We start from the raw sequence: 18,055 nt of genomic DNA, 5'->3' as shown, positions 1-18,055 counted from the left end.
TTTTCGAGGCAAGAGACATTCAGAGGTGGTTTGCCATTGCCTGCCTCCAAGTGGACTGAGAGAGTTTGGAGAACTGGGATTGGCCTTAGGTCGCCCAGCAGGCTTCATGTGGAGGAGTGGGGAATCGAACGTGGTTCTCCAGATGAGAGTCCGCTGCTCTTAACAACTACACCATGTTGGCTCTCTATACAGTTACACATTAAGAAAAGCGTTGAGTCTGTGCTAACAGAGGGCAACACCTCTAAGGTTATGTAGTATGAGGGGAGGGGCCGTGGCTCAGTGGTAGAGCCTCTGCTTAGCAAGCAGAAGGTCCCAGGTTCAATCCCCGGCATCTCCAGTTAAAGGGACTAGGCAGGTAGGTGATGTGAAAGACCTCTGCCTGAGACCCTGGATGGCTGCTGCCGGTCTGAGTAGACAATATTGACTTTGATGGTCTGCTTCCGTATAAGGCAGCTTCATGTGTTCAACTAAGATCCAAGCAAAAGCTTTTTGCTTGGATCTTATTTGAACACAGTGAAGAAGATCTGAGCAAGGCTGTCAAAGATAGGACATTTTGGAGGACTTTCATTCATAGGGTCGCCATGCGTCGGAAGCGACTTGACGACACTTAACACAACACACACACATGTAGCTACAGGGTATGGAAGTATTTTTATTATATTTGAAAGTTATAATTGACCCTCCTTAACCAATTCAAAACAGACAGAATTAATCTTGAATTTCTTAGCAGCTACCACAACTGATTTACTCTAGCCGTTGGGAGATTTAAGTTATTATCAGTGCAATGTTGAACACAGACAGTTTCCCTAGAATCAGTGGGTTTTATTTCAAACAATAAACACATTTAAGTCTTGGGTGTCAAAAGCATTGGGGCTGTACAGGCAAACCAGCATATCCAGATGGATTCACACTGCTTCAAGACAGCATTGAATACATTGAGCAAAACTGAGATTTGGCATGATGTTCTTTCCATTACAGATATTCTTCTCGGTGTAATTCTCTAGAAAATGAACATGAAAAGAAAGGATGCAGAAAACATCCTGAGATCTTCAGACGGGCGTCCCTTCCTTTCTCTTCTTTTTGAAAAGCGCCAAGCGCTCTTCCCGTAAGGCGTCAAACCTTTGCAAGTCGAGCATTGGCTCTTCCGTGTCCAGATTCCCTTCCTTCCGTCTCTGAGCGAGGATCATGGCCCGCAGCAAAGGAGGGTAAGGGACATACTGTATACTTTCTTCTTCCACTGGCGTGCATTTCTTAAAGGCCTCCTCCTCATGCTTAGGAACCATGCGCCAGTCATGATACATAGCCTTGGGGATTTCTTCCACTGTGTCGTTTGTCCTGCCTAAAAACAATTAGACAAAATAAGAACGCCACAAACAAATGATGCACTGTGAAGTATGGCAGGATGTTTCACCTTCCTGCCATTTAAAAATCTGGCAGAGATGTGAGCTGCATCCGCTTTCCACAACAAACCTGGCTGAGAGATGATAGAACTGAGCTACTTACTACTAAATACTTTGTGCATTCCTGTACTGGCTGAGAGATACTTTAATTCCACCAGAGTGAAGAAGCCAAGGGATGCACATACCACACATGGAGAGTTTGGTACTTGGCACAAAACGCAATTTGGTATTTTTAAAAGAAACATTTGTAACCTTTATAACATGCTTAAAAGTGTGTAGGAGCCCCGTGGCGCAGAGTGTTAAGCTGCAGTACTGCAGTCAAAAGCTCTGCTCACGACCTGAGTTCTATCCCAACGGAAGTTGGTTTCAGGTAGCCGGCTCAAGGTCGACTCAGCCTTCCATCCTTCCGAGGTCGGTAAAATGAGGACCCAGCTTGCTGGGGGTAAAGGGAAGTTGACTGGGGAAGGCACTGGCAAACCACCCCGTAAACATACTCTGCCTAGAAAATGTCGGGATGTGACGTCACCCCATGGGTCAGAAATGACCCGGTGCTTGCACAGGGGACCTTTACCTTTTTTACCTTAAAAGTGTGTGGCCAATCTTTGAAAATTCAAAATTCTCCACTTTTTAAGATCGAGGCAAGCCCTGCGGGCTGAAAAATGGTCTCCTAGCTCAAGTTTGGTCAAACTTTCTCCACGAACGGACATGTGGCATAGCAGGGTTTGTGTTTTGCTTACCTCTGAATGTCAGATATCCCCATGCTTTCCCATGATCCATATTCTGTAACAGAACATAAGTAATGCTGGTTAGGAATCAAACCCGGTTCTCCAGATTAAAGTCCACTGCTCCAAACCACTGCTCTTAACCACTACGCCATGCTGGCTCTGAGGCCCTATCCCATCTTTGAACACATGAAGCTGCCTTCTACTGAATCAGACCCTTTGTCCATCAAAGTCAGTATTGTCTACTCAGACTGGCAGGGGCTCTCCAGGGTCTCAGGCAGAGGTCTTTCTCATCACCTCCTACTTGCCTAGTCCCTTTAACTGGAGATGCTGAGGATTGAACCTGGGACCTTCTGCATGCCAAGCAGATGCTCTACCATTGAGCCACGGCCCCTCCCCAGAACATAAGTAAAGCCATGAACACACAAAGCTGCCATATACTGATTCAGACCCTTGGTCCATCAAAGTCAGTACTGTCTACTCAGACTGGCAGCGGCTCTCTAGGGTCTCAGGAAGAGGTCTTTCACATCACCTCCTACTTGCCTAGTCCCTTTAACTGGAGATGCCAGGGATTGAACCTGCATGCCAAGCAGATGCTCTACCACTGAGCTACGGCCCTTCCTTTCTCCATTGCCCACCCGCAAACAGCACCCACCTCAGCTGTATAATCCACTTTCACTTTGGTGATGACCCAGTAACACGGCTCTTCGTGTTCCCACAACCAGGACTTGCGCGTCACCATCCGCCCGATGCCAAAATGATGCAGCCGGCACAGCAGGGTGAAGAGCCGGTTCTCGTTCCTCACGTCCTCCCAAGCCAGGATGGGCAGGCGCTTGCCTGTGAAGGGACGGATCATGGTCTCGTAGTCCAGGGCAAAGCGCTGGGAGTCTCGGGGGCGGTTTTTCAAAGCCCGGTACTCCCGGATCTTCTTGGCCATGGCTGCGATGGGGCGGTAAACTTTCTTGCGGACCATGGCTGCCTGTGGAACGACAACAGGAAAAGTAAGACTGGCGCTGGGAAAATACAGCTGCCTTCTCTGTTTCTGTGGCCCTCTTATTTAGCTTTGTTTATACAGCCTTTCTTTCTCCCCAGTAGAGGCCCAGAGCAGCTTACAGGAGTCTCCTCTCCTCCATTTTATTTATTCATAGCCCACATTTCTCATTGAGACTCAAGGCAGATTACAAACTAAAGGGGAACATGTACACAGTACAGGACATCCAATGAACAATGAGCAAAAGGGACTAAGAATACAAAAGAGAACGGCACTGCAAACAGCCTTATGAAGTAGGTTAAGCTAAGTGAGTGTGACGGTCTCAAGATTCCCCCAGCAAGCTTCCATATATGTTAATTCTTCATTTTTTTAAAGAAGAGGCTAGATGGCCACCTGTCAGCAATGCTGATTCTATAACCTTAAGCAGATGATGAAAGGGAGGGCATCTTGGCCATCTTCTGGGCATGTAGTGGGGGTCACTGGGGGTGTGTTGTGAATTTCCTGCATTGTGCAGGGGGTTGGACTAGATGACCCTGGTGGTCCCTTCCAACTCTATGATTCTATTAATCTGTTTCCCTCTTGCTGCCCAAGCAGCAAGAGTGATGGCTTCTAAACAGAATTATACCTTTTAAAGTCCATTGATTTCACTGGGCACAGAAGGGCTTAAAATCAGTTTGCGCGTGTATGAATGTAAAGCACTGTTGAGTCACAGCCGAGTTACGGTGACTCCTTTTGCGGTTCTCAAGGCAAGAGACTAACGGAGGTGGTTTGCCAGTGCCTTCCTCTGCGTACTAACCCCGGTATCCCTTGGCGGTCTCCCATTCAAATACTAACCAGGGCTGACCCTGGGGCATCTTGGGCATCTTCTGGTCACTAGGGGTGTGAGTGTGTGGGGGGGGGGGAAGGTAGTTGTGAATTTCCTGCATTGTGCAGGGGGTTGGACTAGATGACCCTGGTGGTCCCTTCCAACTCTATGATTCTATGGCCCTGTTTAGCTTCGGAGATCTGACTAGCCCAGGCCATCTGGCCTAGCCTGAGATCTGGGCTAGCCTGGGCCATCCAGGTCAGGGCTGAATCAGTTTATAGGTAAAGGTGACAGCACGTCACAACGTTTACCAGCAGACTATTGTTTACGGGGTGGTTTGCCATTGCCTTCCCCAGTCGTTTAGCACTCCTATACTTTTAATAGAGGGGGTTACTGCACTTTGTATTCCCAGCGATGTATTAAGAGTTTGAAAACGTTATAAAAAACATCGCTTTAAAAGGGTTTTTGGATACCACGGCTTATAAATGGTTGGAAGACGTCTTCACAGCTAAAGGGGCCAAACAGAGTGCGAACAGTATTTGAATGAATGAATGAAACCTTTAATGGCATAAGTAATATTACAATTGTTACAGAAGGTACATAAAATATGCAGGCATTAATATAAAAACATAGGCCAGTAAAACGCGAACAGTATTTTTTTATAACATTTTCCAACTCTTAATATATCGCTGGGAATACAATTGCGGTAACCACCAGAAGCAGTTTTGGCGGAAGCAGCTTTTGTGATCCCGGGGAGCATGGTCCCAGGAGTTAGCCATACATACCAAACCAAAGAGTCCCCTTTTTGCAAAAGATTCCCGGGGATTAGACCAAGCAACGACTCTTTGCCCCTGGCTTATTCGTGCAGCTTGTGCAAGGGCTGTGTTGTCCGGGGGGAGGGGGGGCCGGCAACACTTCCGCCCCTGTCAAAAGCGGAAACGGAACAACAGGCTCGCAAGAGGTCCGAGGATTCCGTGCAAAACGGGCTGCGTTTGTCTCGCCCGGTGTTGTCCGCTGGGTTTCCGGCCGGAGCGAAGCCCGGGGGCGGAACCTTCGCGGCGGCAGCAGAGGTTTCCGCACGGGCCGCTTAGGGAGGCGCACAGAACCCAAAGAGGTAGGGCGGAGGAGTGGCGCGGCGTGCGACCTTAACTTCCGGTCGCTTTTGCACTTCGGCAAGGCCGTTCGCTCCCGTGCTGGTGGCCCGGAGGTTGGCAACCCGACCGCCCGATGCACTTTGCAGCCGGATCGACGAAATCCCTTTGCAAACAGCCCTTCCGGTGGGTTGAAAGCGCCCTATTGCGCATGCGCGGAAAGCGCCGCGGCCGCGCCTGGCTCCCACGCCTGCAGCGGCGTGACGCGCCTCAGCCACGCCCCTCCCCTGGGATTGGTGGGGGCGGTGGAGGGGCGGGGCCTGGAGGGGGTGCGGAAGCGGGGCGGCCGCCCAGGTTGCACCGCACGTGGAGGGGCCGAGTGGGGAAGGAGGGGGGGGGTCTTTGCCTCACCCCCCCTTGTTTTTTCTCTTTGCAGGTGCCCACAGTCCCCAAGGAGGGGCGGCCGACGTCTTTGCAAAGGGCCCGCCGGCGTGGCAGGGAAGGGAAGGCTGGTGTGTGTATGTGTGGGGGGGTTTGGTGGGGGGTCTCTCCTGCGGGGTCTCTTTTTGTCCCCGCAATGGCCTATGGCCAGAAGAAGAAGAAGAGTTGGTTTTTTATCTGCCGACTTTCTCTGCCACTTTAAGGGGGGCTCAAACCTGCTGACAGTCGCCTTCCCTTCCTTCCCCTCTTGAGGTAGGTGGGACTGGGAGAGTGTGACTTGCCCGAGGTTGCCCAGCTGGCTTCGTGTGGAGGAGTGGGGGAATCAAACCCTGGGTCTCCAGATCAGACTCCACCGCTCCAAACCACTGCTCTTCACCACTACACCAAGCAGTCTCTATGTGGGGTGTTGTTAAATCTGTCTAAGTATTATTCTTCTCTATGCCTTACAACCTTTGTAAGTTCAATAAAAATGTTTTATTTACCTTTCATATGGTTTGAATGCTGCTTAAGAGTGACTGTAAGAGTGCTTCTCTGTATGCAAGGTATGCAAGGTCCTATCCAGATCACTCTGGGTTGCTTTTAGGTAACTGAAGCAGGCAGAAAACCATGCACAACGAACTACAAGGGGGGGGGGGAGATTTTCTGTCCACAACTAGCTGCTCCTTAGACTTGGGAGAATGAAGTGCGTCTGTCCCCAGATAGTCTTCTCCTTCAAGGTCTGTCATCCTGGGGCAAGATGAAATGTGGGGCAAGATGAGGGGGGATTTTGGGAGAGGAGGGCGTGAATGAAAAGGGTAAGTGGTGGCAGTGGGGGATGTCTGGCAAGGAACACAGGAGCTATGGATGGGTGCAGAATGCTCAATGTTGTGACGGATGCAAGAGTGCCTGTTGAGAACATGGAGGGAGAGGGAGGACTTGGAGCTGGACTGAGCACGATATCAGTGAAATGGTGACCTATAGTAACCCCAGTGACCTCTGGTTGACCCCCCACTAACGAGAAATTTTGAAAGTTGACCTATAGTAACCCCAGTGACCTCTGGTTGACCCCCCACTAACGAGAAATTCTGAAAGTTGACCTATAGTAACCCCAGTGACCTCTGGTTGACCCCCCACTAACGAGAAATTCTGAAAGTTGACCTATAGTAACCCCAGTGACCTCTGGTTGACCCCCCACTAACGAGAAATTCTGAAAGTTGACCTATAGTAACCCCAGTGACCTCTGGTTGACCCCCCACTAATGAGAAATTTTGAAAGTTGACCTATAGTAACCCCAGTGACCTCTGGTTGACCCCCCACTAACGAGAAATTCTGAAAGTTGACCTATAGTAACCCCAGTGACCTCTGGTTGACCCCCCACTAACGAGAAATTCTGAAAGTTGACCTATAGTAACCCCAGTGACCTCTGGTTGACCCCCCACTAACGAGAAATTCTGAAAGTTGACCTATAGTAACCCCAGTGACCTCTGGTTGACCCCCCACTAACGAGAAATTCTGAAAGTTGACCTATAGTAACCCCAGTGACCTCTGGTTGACCCCCCACTAACGAGAAATTTTGAAAGTTGACCTATAGTAACCCCAGTGACCTCTGGTTGACCCCCCACTAACGAGAAATTCTGAAAGTTGACCTATAGTAACCCCAGTGACCTCTGGTTGACCCCCCACTAACGAGAAATTCTGAAAGTTGACCTATAGTAACCCCAGTGACCTCTGGTTGACCCCCCACTAACGAGAAATTCTGAAAGTTGACCTATAGTAACCCCAGTGACCTCTGGTTGACCCCCACTAATGAGAAATTTTGAAAGTTGACCTATAGTAACCCCAGTGACCTCTGGTTGACCCCCCACTAATGAGAAATTTTGAAAGGTGATCTATGGTGATCTATAGAATCGTGAGTGTAAAATAATCTTCAAACATATTTGTACTGGGGCATATGTAGTGGCATGGGATTTTGAGTGAAGAGAACGGATGATTATGCTGGATACATTGCTATTATAGGGTAGTATATTACCAGGTGTTTTGCCTGATTTGGTGGCATATTGCCTGTGACACGTCATAAATCCAAGATGGACATTCATTTGCATTCCAGGCTATAACTCTTCTCAGGTGGTCTTTAAATTTTACTAAGGATCTTTTTTGTTAAAAAAAGGAACAAAATAGCTTATTAACAACATTTCTTATTAAAAGATTGTACTTAAAATCTTTATTAAAAGAGAAAAAAGACAGAAAAGAAAAACACCATAATACAGTTTCATCAAAAGAAAAATATAATAAACAATAAATTGTAATAACAATACTAATCAACAGTGAATGGTGATATAATAATAAACATTGAATGGAGATAACCACAATAATAAATCTAAGCATTCCTTTCTAATAATAATTTTCAGATATTGGAAAATAAATCCAAATATAGTTGTCATCTATCTAACTGCTATTCATTCAAATGTTTTCCTCTATTAAACACCTTTCAATACAATATTTTTTTTAAAAATACATGGCATATTTGTCAATACAGCTTTTCTTTCTGGGAAGCCTTCAGCTCTTCAGAAAAAGAAACCCTTGATGTTTTGAGAAGACTTGGCTGCTTTGAGTGGTAGGAGCAGTAGACTTTAAAGAGGAAAATGGCTGATAAGGAGATTCATTTGTCAAGTCTAGTTGCCTGGAACAAAGATTTCAGACATCGCTGAACTCCGTCGTGGGTGTTCACTAAAAAGGAGGCACAAAGCAAAAACCTGTCACCAACAAGACCATCTCTAACACCTTACATCTTAAGAACACATTACCATGGGACATCTGAGCGGTGGGTGTGTGATCTCTCGTTCAACTTGCAAACCCAGCAAGAAAAAGGGGATGACATAATTACTACTGCAGCACCTCCAACCCCCTGGCGGTGGGCTCTGGCCTGGAGTTCCTTGCCGACTTTGGGCTCCAGCCCGACTCCCTGGGAAGCCCAGCGACTGATGATTCTGTCCCCTACTTGGAGAGGTACAAACGCTACAAACTGGGGGGGGGGGGTGGTCCACAGTCCAGAGTGCAGCCTTCACCTGAGCTGCATCTCACTGTCAGTTTCTTTACGACACGGCAGACTCCTCCTCGGGCAAAACCAGGGGAACAGCGGCCTTCCTTGCAGGAGCGGCGTTGCCAGTCCCCTCTTCCCCACCGGCGGGGGGTTTTGGGGGGCGGGGCCTGAGGAGGGCGGGGCTTGGGGGAGGGGCTTCAGCGCCACAGAGCCCGATGGCCGAGGCGGCCCTTTTCCGCCAGGGGCCTGGAGGTTGGCAACCCGACTTGCAGGGCCGTTGCCAGGAAGGAGGCGGCGGGAGGACGCCCCCCACGCCCCCCCCAGCCCACACGCTCCCCCCTGACCTCGCCCGGCCTCCCCGCACCTCTCCTCCGCCTGAACACGCGTCTCCTTCACACGAGCCCGGCCTGCCGCCCTCCTCGGCCTGCAAAAACGGCGCCTCTCCCGCCCCCACTTCCGCTGCCTGGGGATTGGCCCTCGCCGGCAGGAAGCGCCCGCCCCTTCCCCCCTCGCGGCCACCCGGGAAGCCGCCCCTCGGCCGCCGGCCAATCACAGGCAAAGAGCAGGGAGGGGGGACGGGGGAAGCCGGCCAATGGGGAAGGAACGTCCGGCGCGGGAAGAGGCGGTTGGCTGGAGCAACGGGCGGCTGGACGAGGCTGGGGGGGGGGGGCTTGGTGGCAAAGGGGCCGCTCGCTTAACGCGGCTTCTGAAAAAGGACGCTCTATTAGAATCATGGAATCATAGAGATGGAAGGGGCACCCCCAGGGTCATCTAGCCCAACCCCCTGCACAATGCAGGAAATTCACAACTACCTCCCCCCCCAACACACCCCAGAGACCCCCTACTTCGTGCCCAGAAGATGGCCAAGGTGCCCTCCCGCTCATCATCTGCTTAAGGTTATAGAATCAGCATGGCTGACAGATGGCCACCTAGCCTCTGCTTCAAAACCTGCAGGAAAGGAGAGCTCACCACCTCCCGAGGAAGCCTGTTCCACCAAGGAACCGCTCTGTTAGGAAATTCTTCCTAATGTCTAGAAGGAAACTTTTAATTTCAACCCGTCGGTTCTGGTCCCACCTTCTGGGGCAACAGAAAACAACTTGGCACCCTCCTCCATATGACAGCCCTTCAAGGACTTGAAGATGGTTATCATGCCCCCTCTCGGTTTTCTCCTCTCCAGGCTAAACATACCCAGCTCCTTCAACCTTTCCTCATAGGACTTGGTCTCCGGACCCCTCACCATCTTTGTTGCCCTCCTCTGGACACGGTCCAGCTTGTCTCCATCCTTCTTAAACTGCGGTGCCCAAAATTGAACACAGTACTCGAGGTGAGGTCTATTAACAGTCTTGTTCTCAGACAAGTGTGCCTGTCCTTGACAGGTGTGAGAGATGATTGAGACTCATATTCATAAAAACATCAGAAAAGCCCTGCTGGATGAGACCTGGGCCCAGTCCAGCTGTCCGTTCACACAGTGGCCAACCGGGTGCCTTGAGGAAGCCCACAAGCAAGACGACTGCAGCAGCATCATCCTGCCTGCATTCCACAGCACCTAAGATAACAGGCATGCTCCTCCGATACTGGAGAGAAGGAAGGCAGGAGGGAAGGAGGAAGGAAGAATAGCCCTGCTGGGTCAGACCCAGGCCCATCAAGTCCAGCAGTCTGTTCACACAGCGGCCTCTAGGAAGCCCACAAACAAGATGATTGCCGCAGCATTATCCTGTCTGTGTTCCACGGCACCTCATATAATGGGCACGCTCCTCCAATCCTGGAGAGAACAGGTATGCATCTTGACTAGTATCCGTTTTTACTAGTAGCCTGGATAGCCCTCTCCTCCATGAACATGCCCACTCCCCTCTCAAAGCCTTCCAAGTTGGCAACCATCACCACCTCCTGGGGCAGGGAGCTCCAAAATTTAACTATATTCACTGACTTGGGAGTCAGGTTTCAGGCCTCTTTGGCCCTGCAGAGTCTCCTTCCCTTGCTCCTACGCTTGCCAACCTCCAGGTACTAGCTGGAGATCTGCCGCGGTTACAACTGATCACCAGCATACAGAAATCAGTTCCCCTGGAGAAAATGGCCACTTTGCCAACTGCACCCTATGTCATTGAAGTCCCTCCCTTGCCCAACCCCCCTTCTCAGGCTCCGCCCAAAAGAATCTCCTGGTATTTCCCAACCGGTGGCAACCCTACTTGCTCCACATTTCCTGCACAGAATGCCTCCAGAAAACCAAGTTTTTCTCAAAGCAGAAAAAGCACTTGGCTTCTCAACCAGCGAGAGATCAGAGCACAGCCCAATACAAGGGAAAGGTAGACTGCTGCTGCTGCTTCCTCTTGCCATTCTGAGAATGGCCACCACTGCACCTTTAACATGATCAGATGTTCCACATCACAGTATCGACTCCTCTCCATAACAGCCACGCGGCTCCATACAGCTTGTACAATTGAGTTTGCACTTCGATGGCATCTGGGTGGAAATGATATTCTGGTGGAATCTGCTCTGCCTGCCCTCAGAACAGTCATTTAGTTTCCCCCTATTGCTGAGGGAGCAGTGCCGCAGCCCATATTCAGCAGGGGAAGGCACTCTTTTTGTTAGAAGAGTTTGCTTCGCCAATCAACTTGTATACCACAGCATGCAAATCAAACACATGAGTATGGACACTCTTTCCTTAGGTGCATATCTGTTGCTGCAGAGTCCTTCGTGACATCTGATGCACTTCTCCCAGCCCCCATTTAATCCAGTTTGAGGCACATGTTGTTTCTTGTCATACCTGCAGAAAGGAGAACTGTGCAAGTGGAAAACAACAGAAACAGCAGAAGTGTGCTGATCTGGAAAACATTACTACCCCTGAGTTCCCAAAGAATTATTGGCCAGGGTTCTTGCAGTTTCTGTTGTTTTTTCCCATCTTCTGGCCGTGGAGTAGGGGTCAGTGGAGGTGTGGGAGGGAGGTAGTTCTGAATTTCCCGCATTGTGCAGGCGGTTGGACTAGATGACCCTGGTGGACCCTTCCAACTCTATGATTCTATGAATGACAGCCACGTCAATCCCAGGCCTCCTTTGTCAGGTCCCTTATTAGGTTGGACATGAGCTTCCAGCCATGCTACCTTCTGCTCTTCCACAGTCAGACAACCCCCACCCCCATCAGGGCTTTCCTGAATCTGGCTGCTCAAGGGAGGTTACAGCTGGGAAGCACAACACACCATCTGAGTGCAGAAGATGTCCGGAGGGGTCACTTCCCCACCTCAGGTTGTGTTGAAGGCCCGGCACAAGCCCAGTTCACTGCCATCACCTTCCTACTGTTTGCTATGTCCTCACTACACAAACAGCTCCTGGTTGATACATGACCTCAGCGGGGGTCTCGGGACCACTCAGAGACCTTCCGGTGCGCGCCTCGGGGGGGACAAGCCAAGCGCAATGAGACCGCCATGCGTGGCCCCCAGACAGTGGGTTTAATCACATTCGGAGTGCTCTGTTTCATACAGATCAACAGGACAGACACAGGCGTTACAGTCATGCAAAGCATATTTTACAAAGCTGCAGCCTTTCCAGAACATCACTTTTGAGGTACAGTCCACAAAGGGGAGGCCTTCCTCTTTCTCTCCCAGACACCGTTCAACGTAGCTGTCCTCCAGCCCCAACTATAAACATCCACTGCAGATGGCAAACCGACAAGCCGGGGATTGCGGGAGTCGCTTTGCCTTCCCGAGCAGATGTGTTGGGCTCAGGCTTCCGTGAGGGTGCAGACACGGTTCCCTCTGAAATGACTGTCCTTTCCCAGAGATGCCACCTTGGACCGCCCCAAAGGGAGATCCTTCCACTGCCTTGTGGCTGGCGCGCCTCTCACAAAAAATCCCACTTATGTCCTCCGGCATCTTTTGCGCCGGCACGCCTCGGCCTCCGAGCCGCACAAGCTCTCTGAGTCACTGCCCGAAGAGGGGGAGGCCCGGCCGCAGTTCATGCTCAGCACCCAGCCCAGTTTGTTGTGGAGGACCTGCTTCAGTCCCGGAGGGAGGGACAAGGCCTCCAGCGTGTCCGTGTGGTCAGGCAGCAACTGGCGGAGGCGGTAGCAGCAGAGGTACTGCAGGGAAGTGTGGCTGGCACAGGAGCGGATCACTTTCATGCTGCTCTTGGCCGCCGTGGAACACACCATGGGGTAGAACCGCTTGTTCCGCAGCTTGCTGGCAGCGACTCCTGTGTGAAAAGCCAACGAGAACGGTTAAGGCGCCTCCAGAAAAAGACTGCAGTGACTCAAAGACAGGCGAGTGCGATATGGTCCTATGCTATCTGCCCAGTCACACTTCGCACCCACAAGCTCGCATTTGGGGTGTTCACAAGTCTCCCTCAGAAGGCCAGTTGGCAGTACACTCTTCCCTGGCATACACTCTAACCGATAAGACAGTCCCCCTAAACTGCACATGCCAGACATTGCTCCAGCTATCACCAAGCTTGGGTCTGGTCCAAGGAATCACATGTGTCCCGCTCTCCCAGAGCTGGCCCCGGCCTCTACTGCTTACCGATGCACTTCCGGTTCTTAAAGAACGTCAGAGTCCCATGCCAGGTGTCTAGGTGCACCCCGATGATGGAGCCTTGTCCGAACCGTGTGGAGAAGCTGACTCTGTCACCCTTGTGGTGGAGGAGCCCTGCAGGACAACAATCACTCACGGATCAACACGTGGCACACCCATACCACCCACTATCACTCCAATAAAGACGCAGTCACTGCGCTCACCACCAGCTGAGATATGGAGGGGAGGGAACCTCTCCCCAATATCACACAGACAATAGACAATCACCCTGCAACACTGGGAGTTGCATCTCCGAGATGCCTGCACAAACCTTCCTTGTCCAGAAAGCAGGTACCTTCACTTTGACATGTTCATACAGGTCTCTGATCTTCCCCACCTTTCCCTCACCAGCCCACTCATAAATGTTTCACACTTTCTCTCCAAAGGAGAGGGTGCACAACCACAGTTAGAACGGAGACCTCAGGGTTCTGGAGATACAAAGGGATGTCTTTCTTTCTGAAATCCCAACAATTTACCACAGAGCCCTTCTTCTTGAGCTTCCGGTTCACCAAGAGAGACATAAGCCAGGGACTCAGTGTTCAACAAGCAAAGTTGCCACTTCTATTGAAGAAGCCTGTAGCAAATCAATTCCCTACAATATGCCCTGGGGCTTTCTCAGTCTGGAAATGAAGCTGACCAGTCAGGAGAAGTCTAGCCACAAAAGTTTCTCCCCTGTTCTTCACAGCCCCAGTCTTTACACCCCTTCTCCCTGGGTCTGGCAGTTTCATCGCCGCTCTATGGGGCAGTTGGGGGGCTCTTGTCCTCCTGGGGTCGTCTCGCCTCCCATCTTTGAGCTGATGTATCACTATACCTTCCTGAGAACAGTGCTGATGCCCAGACTCTGACGACCTCTTTCTCTCCCTCAGCATCTTTTTCTAACACTCCCCTCCCCTTTGTACATGACACATTCTCTTATCATTATCTTTTTGCCAGGGGTCACCCTTTCAGTGTCCCTTATCCAGGTTCCTTTCCCATGGCCATGCAGACTGAATGATTGATGTATCCATTTCACATTTGCACATGTCCCAATAATTGCATTGTGATACATCTGTCTCAGTCACAGTTTGGCACAAGCCCGATCTTGCGGTTTAGCCTTCTCTCCCACAACAGACCCATCTCTTGTTCTGACTTCTCAGATGGCACGCCCAGGTTCGACTGTGAGAATGGCAGTGTCCAAAGATTGCAAGCGATGCCCGTTTGCTTCAAGAGATGGAGTAATATATTATCGGTTCAAGTTCTTAAATCTACATCCTAATAACTCAAAAAGGACCCCTAGTTAGATTTCCAATCTCTCACCATCAAGCCAGGCCCTCGACATGTCTGGGATCTGTGACGGCTGCCTCGACTCAGCTGCCCTACAACCCCAAAGGCAGGGAACAACATAAATTCATCAGTTGCAGGTCGTCATGGGGATTTGTCTCGGTCACTTACCTGTGTAAGAGAGCCCCCAGCTGTCTTCATCTTTACCCAACAAGCTACAAAACGTGTGCCGGTACTTGTCCAGATTCACATCTGAGGTCCCGATTCCCACCATCTGAAGAAGACAAGAACCGCCAGTCAGGCTTCAAGCCTGCACACTCAACGAACTCTCCGACATCTCTCCCCACCTTGAAACAGTTATTATAATTTATGACTTTGGCCTCTGGCCATCACGCACGCAGCCACGCTTCAGTGTGACAGACTGTGGCTCTCATCCTGTGCAAGGATGGTTCTCACAGACCACCTCTCTGGCCAACGGCTGCCCCACCACAGAGCCCCCCCCTCCGTGACAGTTCGGATACTTGCAAGCGCCGATGCTTCACTCACAACCCTGGCCGGGAATAACAAGCAGCTTTCTGACCGCTCCAACTTACCATGTCCGTGCCATAGACCGGCGACGTCATCTTTATCTCCCAGAAATGTTGCCCTTCGGCGAGCTCCTTGTTCCCACGGATGGCGGCGGTGCCACAGCTGTAGTCAATGTGGAAGTTCACCTTGCGGTTGTCGCAGGACAACAGCGTGGCCGTCGATTTGTTCATGTCATCCCACACCCAGTCAAAATCTGGAGGGAAAAGACACATCGTCAACACGGCAACGAACGGGAGTCCTTACCGTCATCCCCTCTCCAAAATATGCCAAACCTCTGTTCAAGATGCAGTGACTACATACACATCAGCACCCCCCTGCAAGCAGAAATGTGGCATCTCACTAACCTCTCTCCCATACATGCTGCTTTTCTACATGCAGGGAGCTATTCCTGTTCGAAGACACACTCAATCGTACCAGGGTAAACTGAATAACCTCGTGTAAGCTACTCTTAGCTCCTGGGAAGAGCAAGACACACTTCTCAATTATCTTACGGCCACCCCCAACCACAGCACATTTTATTCCACCAAACCAGCAATGGCATACAACTTGTGCCATGCTAGGTCACAAAGGCAAGATACCCAGACATCCAGAAGGCATGGATATCTCAGCCTTGCAGAAGGTCCAGACAAAGCACCTACAGAACACTGTGTCCTCTAGTCTGTTATCAATTGGTATAACATGTCTTGGGAACTCAGGGTACAAATGTCCACTTACGGACAGAAGTTCAGATACAGGCCAAAGACGGGTGCCACAGGGGAGCTGACTAACAATCAAATGTATGAGAAACTCCCCTGTGCCATGTTTGATATTTTTTGTTGCCGTGAACAGGAATCCTGCATTACACATGTTATGTTTTTAAAAGATACATGAGCACAGACAACTCTGTAAGGTCTTTCCAACTATAAAAAAATACCTCTCTCGTCAGCCATGCTAAAGAGCCATCTGAGGTGGGACTGAGGGTACATGTCAGTCTCTTCAGACGTCCATATTTAGAGGGATTTCTAATTCTTCCTCTTTGAGAGGGGCTCCTTGACTCCAGACCCGCTCTCCTACAGTTCCCTACATCTAATCCATTGATGGTACAATCCTATCCTTTAAAGTTTGTTCACCTTCAAGATGTGGATGTGAACATTTCCGTTTCTAGACCAAGGCATCATGGAGGCTAAGACTGCTCTCTGCAATACCCACCACAAACCACGAGGTCCACCTCTTGCTGGGAGATTACTGACTGGATAGAGAAAAACCAACCAGACTCTAAAAACTTGTTTCCAGCGCATCTCTATCTGAATCTAGCCTGATCAGCATCAAGCAGACCCCTCGCACGCACACACATTCTCCCGCTACACACAGATTGGGGCAGCTCATCTCGAGAAACCCAAAACCAGTCGAGAAGTTCAGAAGCCTCCTCACATTCATCTTCTTCGCCGCACCGACAGTCTTTTATCCGGTGGACAGCGTGGAGGTTTGAGAAGTACGGAGCTTCGTTCTGGTTCTCGCAATTGCAGTAGGACTCTCCGGTCACAGGGATGGCGGTGGGGATGGACGGCGACAGAGAAGGGAACTCCGGCTCCGAATCAGAGTCACTGTGCTGCCATGGAAGAAATCAGAACAACGTGACTAACATGTTCTCATCCCAAACTGTGCTCAGCGGGCAAGGGTTCAACTTCATCACACTTAGAAGCTTCACTACTCAAGACGTGATCTCTCGCCCAACAACCGAAGACCCCGAAGGAGATCTCTGCCCTGGCGTTTTCAGAGCAGCAGCACAGGGATCTGGTTTGGATCTGGGTCATGAGAGGGAGAATAATCTTTCCATCCTCGTACAGAAAAGATGGCCGTGGGGAGACCTGATCACGTTCCACCACCTAAGAGGGTCTCATGTTTCAGAGGCCAAGGCTACATCTGAGACTCTTAGGTTCCACGAGGGTGGAATTCGGCTGAACATTAGGAGAAATGTTTCTGCAGTAGCAGCAGGTCAACGGTGGAAGAAATAGAGAGACTGGCAAACCCAGAATATTTCAAGCCAGGGAGGGGGACTGGTTGACCCAACTCTTTCGCATCAACACTACACTTTGGGGGCACAGGATGAAAATATCTCCAGCAATTTTTTCTCCTATCATCCCTCGCCTGCTTTAACATCAATGTTGCACTCCTAACTTTGCATCTACTCTTCTACTACTGACCATCTTTAGGATATTAACCTCAATAAATGCCTGCCTTTCTACAAACCAACATGGCAACCGTCCCCTATACCTGAGGCGCAATGGGATCACTGCAACTACGGTGACCCCTGCTCTGAGTCTCTGCTATCTAAGAGGTAAGACAACATAAAAGCTACAGCTTTTGTCATGAAGACAGGAGAGTATTAAAGGTAAAGATCCCCCTGTGCAAGCACCAGGTCACTCCTGACCCATGGGGTGACGTCACATCTTGACGTTTACTAGGCAGATTTTGTTTACGGGGTGGTTTGCCAGTGCCTTCCCCAGTCATCTACCCCCAGCAAGCTGGGTACTCATTTTACTGACCTTGGAAGGATGGAAGGCTGAGTCGACCTTGAGCCGGCTACCTGAAACCAACTTCTGATGGGATCGAACTCAGGTCATGAGCAGAGCTTGGACTGCAGCTTGCCACTCTGCGCCACAGGGCTCTCTACTAATTCTCCAGTCAGGAGAGTATTATTAGGATAGAAATACTGCCACAATCTGTAGGATTACCACCTTTTCGGAACATCATGTTTAATTTCAACACTGAAAACAATGACATCTGTAATACGTTGTCATATATCAAGATGCCATATTAATTCACAGTTTTACAAGTCACATCTCCTTGCAAACATTTATGCATCTAAAACATGATAACCAGAGTCATGGGGCAGCTTTCACTGCACACGACGTTGTTCTTACCTGCCCATCGGAATCGTACGCCCAGCCGCGTGCTCCGGACGCTAACGCCACCACCCGCGAGTCCGCATCTTGACGCACCCCGCTCAAGACATAGTGCCAGGCTCTGCTATTCCGCATGCGTCTTGCCATGGCGTCTTTGGAGAGATAATCTGCAAAAGGAAGATAACACACACTGTGGTAACCGGACACCAATTATGGCTTCGTAAGCCATGGCTACAGCTCTCCCCAGGCAAGGTCTTCAACAAAGCAGAAAAAGGTTGGTCTCGTGATGCGACG

At 50.3% G+C, this 18,055-nt stretch overlaps 2 protein-coding genes across 2 annotated transcripts; both read right to left on the bottom strand.

Annotated features, from left to right (window-relative positions):
- Nucleotides 1-1,049: 1,049 nt before the first annotated feature.
- Nucleotides 1,050-3,104, bottom strand: MRPS34 (mitochondrial ribosomal protein S34). Its single transcript, XM_056866394.1, has 3 exons — nt 2,778-3,104; nt 2,138-2,180; nt 1,050-1,339 (listed from the first exon to the last, which is right to left on the bottom strand). Exons 1-3 carry the CDS (start codon nt 3,093-3,095, stop codon nt 1,050-1,052), a joined length of 651 nt encoding a protein of 216 aa, XP_056722372.1. The 5' UTR covers nt 3,096-3,104.
- A 9,215-nt stretch (nt 3,105-12,319) lies between these two features.
- Nucleotides 12,320-17,924, bottom strand: SPSB3 (splA/ryanodine receptor domain and SOCS box containing 3). The gene is made up of 6 exons (XM_056866341.1): nt 17,780-17,924; nt 16,287-16,464; nt 14,882-15,069; nt 14,460-14,562; nt 12,978-13,103; nt 12,320-12,654 (listed from the first exon to the last, which is right to left on the bottom strand). The coding sequence occupies exons 1-6, from the start codon at nt 17,906-17,908 to the stop codon at nt 12,320-12,322; spliced, it is 1,059 nt and encodes a 352-aa protein (XP_056722319.1). The 5' UTR covers nt 17,909-17,924.
- Between the last annotated feature and the right edge of the window lie 131 nt (nt 17,925-18,055).

Source organism: Euleptes europaea, chromosome 21, assembly GCF_029931775.1.
Source record: "Euleptes europaea isolate rEulEur1 chromosome 21, rEulEur1.hap1, whole genome shotgun sequence".
Lineage (NCBI taxonomy): Eukaryota > Metazoa > Chordata > Lepidosauria > Squamata > Sphaerodactylidae > Euleptes > Euleptes europaea.
Note: the sequence above shows the minus strand (reverse complement) of the source record. Positions and strands in the feature narration are given on the sequence as shown.